The 11,983-nt window shown below is 31.6% G+C and overlaps 1 protein-coding gene across 1 annotated transcript; it reads right to left on the reverse strand.

The window, feature by feature from the left end:
* Positions 1-1,460: 1,460 nt before the first annotated feature.
* Positions 1,461-11,548, reverse strand: LOC139862907 (uncharacterized). The gene is made up of 4 exons (XM_071851533.1): positions 10,598-11,548; positions 10,223-10,273; positions 10,020-10,092; positions 1,461-1,890 (listed from the first exon to the last, which is right to left on the reverse strand). Exons 1-4 carry the CDS (start codon positions 11,410-11,412, stop codon positions 1,732-1,734), a joined length of 1,098 nt encoding a protein of 365 aa, XP_071707634.1. The 5' UTR covers positions 11,413-11,548; the 3' UTR covers positions 1,461-1,731.
* Positions 11,549-11,983: the final 435 nt, after the last annotated feature.

Consider the following 11,983-nt stretch of genomic DNA (forward strand, 5'->3'; position numbering starts at 1 on the left):
GGTTTCATTATCACTAAAACTCATTATTTAAAACAACTAGAGAAAAATGGTGAAAAGTTACCTTAATGACGCTTGAAATTTTATGATTTATGTGGAAATGAAGGAAATGAAGTGAAAATGGAGTTGGTAATATGTAATTCCAGGTATAATAACAAAAAAAGAAATAAAAAGTTATCCGTAATAGTACAAAAATTGTACAAAATCTTATCCACGAAATCATGGAAATCTTATCGGGATAAGACGCAAGACGCAAAGGCGCAAGTCGCAAGACGCAATACGCAAGGACGCAAGTCTGTTTGTTGCGTTTGGCAGTAATGCAAGGTCGCAAAGACGCAAGGAGTCTTGCGCCTTGCGAGGGCAAATTGTCAAACTTTTTTTTATAGGGCTGTCAGTCAACAAGCTTCAAAAAAATGGGTATTTTGGTGATAATCCCGATAATACAGAGACATATATATATCTTTTTTTTACCATAAAATAGGAAAAGTCTAATTACAACAAATTTCTAGTGGGGTCAACCACCCCCTCTTGTCTTAAAGAAGATAGGTGAGTCGTTAATATAATGACATCATTTCATGTTCATAACCAAAAGAAAATAAGTAGTCTAAATGTTTTAGTGATAAAACAAGGTAAGGGAATTTTAAGAATTGTTCATAGATGAAACCAAGGTTGCAAAAGACGTGAGACGGGATTGAGATGGTCGGGTCTTAAAAAGGTCGAGGCGTTCAAGACGGGGTCGAGACGAACGTTGACCAAAGTTGACTTTTAAATATATACGTGTATAAATGTATATATGTGTACATATTTTAAAGCCGGAAACTTTAATTGATTAATTTGTTCTCATAACCACTATCACCGTTAATTTCATACAAAAAAAATCAAACTAAAATACGGCAAATTTGACCTATTTTACCGACTTTCTAGCTTTTCTAAATTTTGACCGACTTTGACCCGATTTTTTTCAACGTTGACCCGAATTTTGACTGCTGACTGTCATATTAGACGGTTTTCTTCGAGACGGGACGGGATAGTCACCAAACCGTCGCAACGGGCGTCACAACGGCTCGAGACGGCGTATTTTGCAACACTAGATGAAACAAGTAAACTAAATAAAAAAAGTGGATGATTAATATTGGTGGAAAGAGAATGAGAAGATTTTGGTGTATGAAAATGTTGTTTTGTTCGAAGATTTTGTTGGAGAAGATGTAGAGTTTTGTTTGAAGATTTTGTTGGAGAAGATGAAGATTTTGTTTATTTTGGGAAGATTGCTATAAACGGACGCATATACCATCACATGCGTGGCACATGTGAGCTGAGGAGTTAACCATTAAATTTGACTCCAGTTAGCTAGAGGTACCAACCATGCAAGTTACACAAAATCTAGGTATCAACTACGCAAGGAAAAAAGTTTAGGTGTTGTCATGATAATAAAAACAAACCACATGTAACAACGGCTTACTTTTTTCATTAAAACGCCTCTCAAAATATATCAAAATAGGTGAATGGTAACTTACAACAATTTCCATTTATCATACCAATACCAAATAGTAGTTAAAAAAATATTAAATAAACATATGCATGATACGCATGGTTTCCGATGTTCAGAATAAATAAAAAATTCGCATGATGTACATGCATCTTCAAGGGGATAAAAAATTCCCATAAATTATAAAATGCTAAAAATTAATAAGCGGGTAAATATATAAAGAATAAGATAAGATGGATCGGAGTGGGTCATGCAATCCTACCATAGTTTAGCACCATAAGATGGTCGACAGTAGCCGAGCAATGAGGAAACACGATATCATTCCTGGTCCTATTCCATATATGATCTCGTACATGTTGTAGGGTCAAAAACGGCAAAAGTTGTTGTCCTTTACATGTTATTTCTATCTGTATATATTCATTAAAAGTAAAGAGTGTAATGTTAGTAACTTATTTTAATTGTGCAAATTAACCAATTAAGTAGTAAATATCAAGTATGAATGCATGGCTAAAATTTAGCTACAAGTACGAGTGATACAAATATGATTTGTACGATTTATAAACACATGGGTATTGCCCTAGTTTAGGCAAAGGCTGTGTGAATGGGCTTGTTGTAAGGTGTGGAACAATTTGAAGTCTCGAAGTTCTTTGGTTGGTTCAATTCCAAATTTTTTGAGTCTACAGAGGGAGTTGGTCGTGAGATTTTAGCGTCGAAAAAGAGAAAAGAAAACATCGTGGGGATTGAATGATTGATACTTCTTTTTGGTTGTGGGATGACGGTTATGATATCGCTTTTGGGGAGGCAACACGAGAATTCTTTAATTATATGCATGCTGATGATTTTCTTGGAGGATCGGACGAGTTAGATCATGATTTTGGCACTTCGACCTCTATCAATTTTGGATCCCCTAAGGTTATCTTTTTCCTTTCAAGGACAATGAAATCGGTTATTTACGAACATGTTGAAGGAAAGTTGCCCAAGCCGATTTTTTATTTTTTGCCCACAAGGAACCCCCTATGAACGAGCACATTGACTCTGTTATAGTATGTAAACCTCGGACATCGGGAACTCATGCCTCACCTTGATGTCAGGTAAAACACCTTCCAATGTAGATCCCTAACTACACTCAAGATATTATCAAGGATTGAACCCGAGACCTACAACGTTACTAGGAGTTCGGTGGCCACTGATTTCTGAAAGCAGGAAAAGATCTCGCAAGGCGGGAAAGTTGAGTGACGTTAAGGGAGTTGACATTTTGTTGTTTTCAGTTTATTGCGTTTATTTTGTTGCTTTTGTTAGTTTTAGTTTCTTGTTTATGGTCCTTGAGTTGTTAGTTGTTGCGGTTTAATGTTTGGTTTGGCGAGGCTCGCTACTAGATAGCTATAATTTAGCAATTTGTTGTATTTATCTTGTTGCGAGGCTCAACGTGTTGTTTCTGTATTTCTTGTTTTGACGGGATTGAAAACCTTTTTTTATAACATATTAATATAAACGCATGCATGAGGTAAGGGCTTTGTCATATGATAATGGTGGCGGGTCCCATTGTTGCATGTTAGGCCCATTTCTCCACCCCAAGAAAAAGACTCCACAAAGATTTATTTATGTCTTTTCATTCGACGGCCCAACTTGTATTAATTTGAAAGTTTGACATGCACTTTTTTGTGGGTGTTTGAAATTCCATTTGATTATTAATATTACTTATAATTATTATTTATTTATTTCTACTGTATTACGCTCTCCATTTCAAAATCTATTGTACCCAAACAAAAAATACACAGTTTAAAAAAAAAATATTCGACACATGTACTTTTCTGTTAAGTTTCCAGTTTTACTCCTTACTTTTTATATATCATTTTGTCTTACATGTATACGCTCTCCATTTATAGAAGTGGACAATAAATTTGGGACATGTATAAAATGAATAACGAAAAACAGATATGGGAAGGAAAGAATAATTAATTATAACTCCCTCTTTCCGAATTCAATTATTATTATGTAATTATAGCATATTCAAAAAATATTTTACTATTAATATGGAAATGTAGAGGAGTATATTTCTATTTTTAAAATATTAAATAATCATTTTAATATTATTTGACAAAGTAAACACAACAATCAATCAATCAATCAATTCATTCATTATGATTTGGTACACTTAAAACCTAATAATAATAAAGTAAGCCACCTATTGCTAGTAATCATATTTCCTTTTTGTATATATTCCTCTTGATTACTCGTAAATACGGAGTATATCAAATGATACGGAGTATGATTTAACACACACCTAAAAATTGATTACCAAATTATTGAATTATCATACATGGAAATCAAATTATCATACACCGTTTAATCGTCGCGAATTGAGTTTCCTCATTATAACATGTGTGTCGGTGACATATATCGCGAATGTGATTATGTCCCATCTGAGTGATGCCGATATTTTTGCTCGAAAAAAAATTTGTATACATTAAAATTACAAGGTTACTGGCTTAGCAAAATAGATGAGCCCCTCGAAGTTATAGATTAAAATTCAAGAATAAACATTTAATTTATAAATATACTTTTAAAAATTAGTATATGGTGTGTGTGTTTACCCTTAAAAACAAGGACAGTGCTAACTATAGTCAAGGTTGAAAAAGACGTGAGACGAGCTCTAGACGATCGGGACTAAAACGTAGAGACGGAGTCGAGACGGACGTTGACTTTTAAAAGTTTGTATAAATCCAAAAAACATTCGTTGACAAATTTGTATCTATAATTGCTATTATCGTTAATATAATACATAAAATAACACTAAACTACGTCAATTATGATCGATTTGATCGACTTTTGACCGAATTTAACCGAATATTTGACTTTTGACCGGCGTTGATTCGACCTTTTTCACATTTGCCACGACTTTTAACCGTTGACTGACTTATTAGAAGATGGGACGTGATCGAGAGTGTTAGCCACCAAAACGCTACAACGGGCGTCGCAACGCACGTCGTTTACAACACTAACTATAGCGCTTAGGGCAATAGTTAAATATTTAATGCAAAGTGTTAAGTTTTCATATTATAACATATTTTTATACTTAAATTGGGGTTAATTTATTAATAGAAATTTGAAATTTTATATTGAAAAGTATTCAGTATTGTTTAATTTAATCATATAGTTATTCAATTTCTATATAACAAATCTATATACATAAAATTTCTTATTGGACCCACCACAAACTTTTCTCTAACTTAAAATGATTATTTATACCCTTAATACTTTATTCAATATTTTGTCATTAATTGCCAATATATATATATATATATATATATATATATATATATATATATATATATATATATATATATATATATAATTGAAACGATGACCGATTCAACGACTACGCCGAGGAGTCGCCCACATCGTTCATTCTACCAATCTCATATCACGTCTCTTCTTTACAATATGCAGAATCTCAAATATTCTTATATACTACGTCAACTAATTATTTTAATTTTGATACGTATATATATATATATATATATATATATATATATATATATATATATATATATATATATATATATATATATATATATATATATATATATATATATATATATATATAACGAATATATTATACATAGGTGATTACGTACGTTTCCATTAAATTATACGGAGTAATTTTTTTAACAGCACTTTGGAATCATCTAGGGGGACTAAACAATGGCGGAACTTGAACCCGAGTACAGATGGGGCGGGTGTAAAAATTTAATAAATTTTTCATTGTCAGTACGGGTAAACACTAAAAAAACTTTATTTTTTAGTAAAATTTTCAATTTTTTAAAGTAAATTTTTTTCTCGTTAAATCCAGGTGGGGCGGGTACCCCCTCCGAAGTACTCTATATTCCGCCACTGGGGCTAATTAATCATCCACGCGATCATATTTCGCAGTTGCATAACCCCCTCCCTGCCCCCCAACACGCTATGCGAAAGACGACTTTGAGTAGATTTCAAGATCATGGGATAACTTTTTTTCAATGTTGAGTTTGGGGAAGTTGAACTCCCGACCTCTAACAAAGAGGGTCAGACGACTATCACTTGAACTACAATGTACACAAGGTTGTAATTGTTTTGTAACTTGTAAGGGCGAAAATCTACATCGATTATGGGACAAAATATATATATTTATATAAGTCTAAAGGGAACTCTCTTTACTACTAATTAATTTTAGAGAAAAGAAGTACTTTTGAGTTTTGAGTTTATATTCTAAGACATGTTATTGGACTATTGATCGTATCATCTTATTCCTATATATATCTATATATTGATTATGCATGTAATTCCTTCACACACGTTAACTCATGTTATAAAAAATTAAATTGATAAGAGTACGTTATGATTTTTAATGGGGAAGTGCTTCAAATTATGTCGATTCTTTTATTTTTATAATAAATAATAAATTTATAATAACTATTCTATTAAATAAAATTTTATATTATATGGATCATCCGTCTCGTCATGGGAGTGCATGAAGCACTAAAATAAAATGTTTTGATTAGACAATCCCTGCGAAAGGATACATGCATGGAACTCATTCACATCCATTGAGCTACTATATATAGAGATGATCTACATATATATATATCTATATATATTGCGCTTGGTTTTCTTATTTATTGTTGCTGATTTTGCATGATACGAAAGCATGACGAATTAAACCACTTGCACCAAATAAAACCATAATTGAATTTATTAGTCCTACGATCAATTGAATCAAGGACTTGTAAGGGGTCCACTATCTGATTTCCATGACAAGGATATATTGAATTGAACATTCTTCGTAGGGCCATATATGAAAGCGAAACATTTATTAAGTTTTAATTAAAGTCACACATGCCATGGGAATCGGACTATCGGAGGTTGCCTTTCTCGAATCTTTCCTATTGATCTTGTTATAAAAGCCATTAGTTTAGAGGTATAAATATTCAGTAGTAATTCTTTTCGGCCATAATTTAAATCAACTTATTTTTTGAATAATAATTATGCCATTTGTCTCAATTAAGCGTACAGGAGAATTACATGTATGTCTGTAGGAGTATATGCCTACCACGCCAAATAAGGTTGACTTCCAAGTAATTGTTATAAACATACTAATACCTAATAGTTCGGAGTATTTAATATATTATGTTTGATATAGATATTAAAGATGCCATAGAATGTTTATTGTGTCACCCTGCACATTCTAGCTACAAATATTTTATACATTTCTTCACCAAACTACAATACTTTATAAATATATATGGGGTCGATCCTAAGTCCTAATTTAATGGAAATTGTTACCCATGATATTTCACTAACCTAGTTAGTTAACTATTTAAATGAGTAATTATATAATTTAGTCAACTTAGATAGACGTAAATAGACATGGTTATAATTATTTTTCTTTTTGAATATCAAATCTTAAACTATACTATATTCATCAGTTACTACTTATTTTAATATGTTGTTTGATTTTGTTTGATTTTGTTTGTATTAATTTTAGAGTTTTACACAGTTTCGATTGTGTGTTCTCGGATGTAGTTATGGCAGTTTTTATTTTTGAACGACGATTTTTTGGCATCAGTAGATCATTTATTTCAACGACCCTCATCATTTGCACGTAACACACACGTTCAGGCGGAAACCCGAACCCGATCAACGGTACCCTGGGAACACATCCATTCGGGCAGTGGTCCGGGTAGAGGTCCGTGAACGAATCCGATAAAACCTCCCTATAGGGTCAATATATACCACCATTATTGGTGTTCAATTGTTTCGATTGTGTGTTCTTGGATGTAGTTATGGTGAATTCAATGTTATGTTTAATATATGTGATTTGTGATGGTTACAGTATTGATAGGTTCTATTTAGTATATTTTGATTTACGGGTCTTGGTTAGGATACGTGACCATTTATTCTTTGAATGTTCAATGGCTTCTGATCTTTGGGGTAGGATTCGAATATGGTTTGATGTTAACATGCCACCGTTTGCTTCGTGGAATTCTTTCTTAAGTTGGATAGAGGGTATTCGGCTTACAACAACTAGCAAGGAGCGGATTATTGCGGTCGTAGTTACTCTCCTATTGGTGCTTTGGCGATTCCGGAACGAGATTGTTTTTAACGATTCTTTTTGTAATAGAAGTTGCTTATTTGATGTTGTTAGATCTTACTCGTTTCATTGGTTAAATCATAGAGGTCATCTAGTTTCCAATTGAAACTTATGGCTATCTGTGCCTTTGTAATTCCCTTAGCTCCTTGCTATGGTTCGTTTATGAATAAAATCAAATTTTAGCCATAACAAAAAAAAGGATGCGTCGCGGTTTGTGTTTCCTCATAATGTGGCCTTGTTTAATGTCTTCGGAACTAGGTGTTTATCCTTATTTGTCTATAGGCGTTTGGTAGGGTGGACGTTTGGAGTATTATAGCCTTGTAGCTTTTGGGTTAGACCCGGATTAAGCAGAATGTCACAAATTCTCGCTATCATATAATTTACAACGTTCAATTTTCTGTAAATTCGCTTAGTTCAAGATGTGTGAATACATGGAGGTTTAGATGTTTAATAGCTCATCTTGTTCCCGTGATTAGTGTTTGTTTTATATTGTTGCTGAAATTTGATTTAATTTGTTAGTTTGGTACGCAGTTCAAGTCGATCGTAGGAAATACTCAATCAGATAGTCAGATTATGTATTAATTGTAATAATTTTATGTTCTCGGATATACATAATTTATATTTTTAATCCTTAGCCGAGAACTATTAATATATTCATATATTAGAATATTTTCTGATTTATAAAGTAACTTTAATGTTACTCTTAGTTAAGGGACTCTGAGAAGTGATATCACATTGGCATAATCACTCATTTCTTGGAGTGGTAACTTAATCATTTATATGTGCTTATAACTTCTTTTAGGATTCGCGTTTTGGCCGATTGTTTAGATAAGTTTGGATTTTCTATTATTTCACTATATTGTACTTGTTGATATTTAATCCGTTTTAATCTTATTATGTTTATTTTGAGAGAAAAAAAAAAAAAAAAAATTCAATGTTGGTATCAATTTGAGCGGTAGTTACCACATTGAGTGCTAAGTTGACAACTTTTTAATTTTTTCTTCTTCCCATTTTAGTTATAAATAAAAATTGCAAGATTCAAAAATTTTTATTATTATTAATACAATGAATTTTTTATTAGATTTACATTTGTATCATTTCCTTTTTATTAAAAAATTTGTTTCACATAGATGCATTATATGCATAATAAAACTTTATTTTATTATTTTTATTTACTTCTCTAAAAAATACTTCGTAATAATTAATTTGTTTGCTTTTCAAAAAATAAAAATAATTAAATTAATTTGTAAAACTCAAACAAAAATACTTAGACAATAAATTAGCTAGGGATAAGGAGGGAGTATCATTCTGTGTGTATGTATACTTTTAAAAGTAAAAGATGTTTGAATTTGTGCTAATTTCCAATATGATTATGATTATTATGATAAATAAGGATAAGACTTACATTCAAATATCCAATATCCGTATAATTTAATGTAAAACTTATGTGGTGTTCAGAGACACGAGTTACATATTTGATTCATTTCATACTCGTGTGTAAAATTTGCTATATTCACAGCTAGGGAACTCCAAATTTTATATGAAAATAATAGGGATAATAACAATAATAACACTTAAACTGATTAAAATATCATAACATATACAGTAACATACGGAGTGGCTTATAAAGAACAATCCTTTCCACATATTAAATTAATTTGTTTATTGAAGATTAATCTTTATATATAAATAGTTAGATACATTATATATTCAACATATATATCTAGCAGATCAAATTAGAGGATATTAATATGTAAGTATATATATTTCTATATTTACACGTAAGATACCAAGCAAGCTAGCTAAGCTGGCAGTTAACTTAGGCAGGCAAATTGATGATGGTGGCACGTAGTTTTCAACATTCCATTTATAACTTGAGCCCTACACGATCATATATATACCTTCATGTTTTTCCAAATTAAAGGATCCTTATACATTTATTATACTCAATTCTCAATACTTAATTAGTAGCCAAGACACTAATTAACTAAATAAACACATATGTAATTTTAATTTAACATGATTGGTATCATTCCATCTAATCTAATTCAACTGTTATTAGAACCTATTGATTAATTATAGTATTGCCATACCATGAAGACTACCTAGAAATGTACTTGATACCTAATTCTGATATAACCTGAAATTAAAATCTATGCTAGTGACACTTTCAATCCATTCCAATTTGTTCTGAGGTTTCTTTCATCAACGACCATAATTATCTTACAAGATTGAACGATCTCCTCTTTTGGACGACGTCATATATGACGAGTGTTTTATGTATATTTTAACACGGTCTAGCTTTCATATATGATTAATAAACTATGGGTTAGCATATATGTTATGTTTTTTATGCGATATGTGTTAAGATAATTAAGATGTTTAGATAGATAGCCGAATTATTACCTCATATTCGCTATGCAGCTTGAGTTTTTTAACCAAATACTTGATTAAAATTCGTACTGTCGTCCTTCCGTCCCTGTATGTTAATAAAATTCACTTTAATCAATATATTAACAAAACCACCCAGGCCAGTTTATATAAATTGTGATCAATATGTGTTTTGGACTAGATTTAATTTGGTAAATAAAATGCATGTTATTACTTACTTGATTCTAAGGTAGCTCTTCGGTACTTGAGGCAAATACGGTTCTCTTATTCTGCAATAATATTAAGTATCACACATAACTAAAAATCAGCAAAACATTATATCCATAATTGTGAAGAACTATAACGTGTACTCCTATATAACATGCACTCCTATATATTATACATATACATATATATGTATTAGACTTGGTATATAACTAGTACTCCATATAATTTAAACTCTTTAGCTATTAGACTTGGTATATAATTAGCACTATAGTTTAGCTAATATACGATTTTTTTTTTATTTTTATTTTTTTGCTCACAAGGACAAGTTAATTAATTAATAGATTTGTAGATAGGTTACATGTAAATATAGGGTTCTAATGACTTACTGGTTTTGAGATGCTTGAAGAACAAACCAAACACCGGATCTAGGTCTTCGTGGTGGATCCACCACTCTAAAATCCATACGGATTGGTGGTACGTAGTCGTGAAAATAAAGGGATCGGCCTGGAGCTAAAGGCAAATGTTCTAAAGAAGGCGAAAACGTTGAAGGTGAAGAAAGCGTTGTTAGTGGGTAAGGTCTAAATGGCATATAATTATTTTCGTATTGTTGATGATAAGTAAAAGCTAATGAAGGCACTGAATCAATACGCGGTTGCAAAAAGAATCCAGACGCTTCAAAATTTGGAACTTGAAGATTAGACTGTTGTTGACTAGGCGTTGTTAAAGTTAACGACCAAGTCTCTGATTCACCACCACCATCACCACCGCCGCCAGTACTACTAGAACTGGCACTACAACCAGTAGTTGTTAATAGATCAAACTCGATCCGTCTTGGAACCAATGATAGGTCATGGTTAGATGAGGGTCTATTGGAGTGTATAGCATGATCACTTCCTAATCTCAATTGAAGCCACCCTCTATCATTGTTATCATCGTCGTCGTTTTTGTTAATTGTTTCTTGATGAATAATTATATCTTTAACGCTAGATGTCGCCGTTACATCTTGTTGATCGATATTACTATTACTAATTTCAGTTCTAGATTCATCATCAGCCATGATATCCGATCCACCAACTATTTCTTCGCTAATTAAGTTGTTGATCAAACAGTCATAATAACCGCAAGATGAAGATGCACCATAACCACCTAAACTATTATTCTTGAAGAGATTTTGTTGATGATGAGTAGGAAACATGATCATATTGAAAAGCTTAAGAATAACACAAACCAAAAGTTGAATACATGTATACTATTTTTAGAAATAAGAGTATCGACTTGAAGCTTTAGGACACCATAGATACCCATATAAAGAACTTGAGATCCTTAAGCTAGTGTTTGTAAATTAAGGAGAAGATGAAGAGTTTGAGAAATGAAGAAGCTTAGAATGACAGGCATATCTGAGAGATCATACCCATTGACCAAGAAAATGAATATAGTCTAATTTTGATGTTGGTTGGCACAAATATTATATTTATATTATATATTATATAATATAATAATAATCAATCAAGAGAAGAGAATAAAACCCAAGTGTATAAAAATCTTAGTTGCTTGCTTCCTTTTTGTGCTCTTGGTTTGGAAGTTTGCATACGTGTTTTTATTTTCATATGTTTTTATATATTTCTTTCAATTTATGTGGGTAACATTAGAAATAGGATATGTATAGATGTTACTTTCTATCCCTCATTAATAATTTATTTTTATATGTTGGTTATAATTAACATGTAAGGATGAAACACATAACAACTATTTAGTCTCTTTTCAACCTTTTT

This window comes from Rutidosis leptorrhynchoides, chromosome 8 (assembly GCF_046630445.1).
Source record: "Rutidosis leptorrhynchoides isolate AG116_Rl617_1_P2 chromosome 8, CSIRO_AGI_Rlap_v1, whole genome shotgun sequence".
Classification (NCBI taxonomy): domain Eukaryota; kingdom Viridiplantae; phylum Streptophyta; class Magnoliopsida; order Asterales; family Asteraceae; genus Rutidosis; species Rutidosis leptorrhynchoides.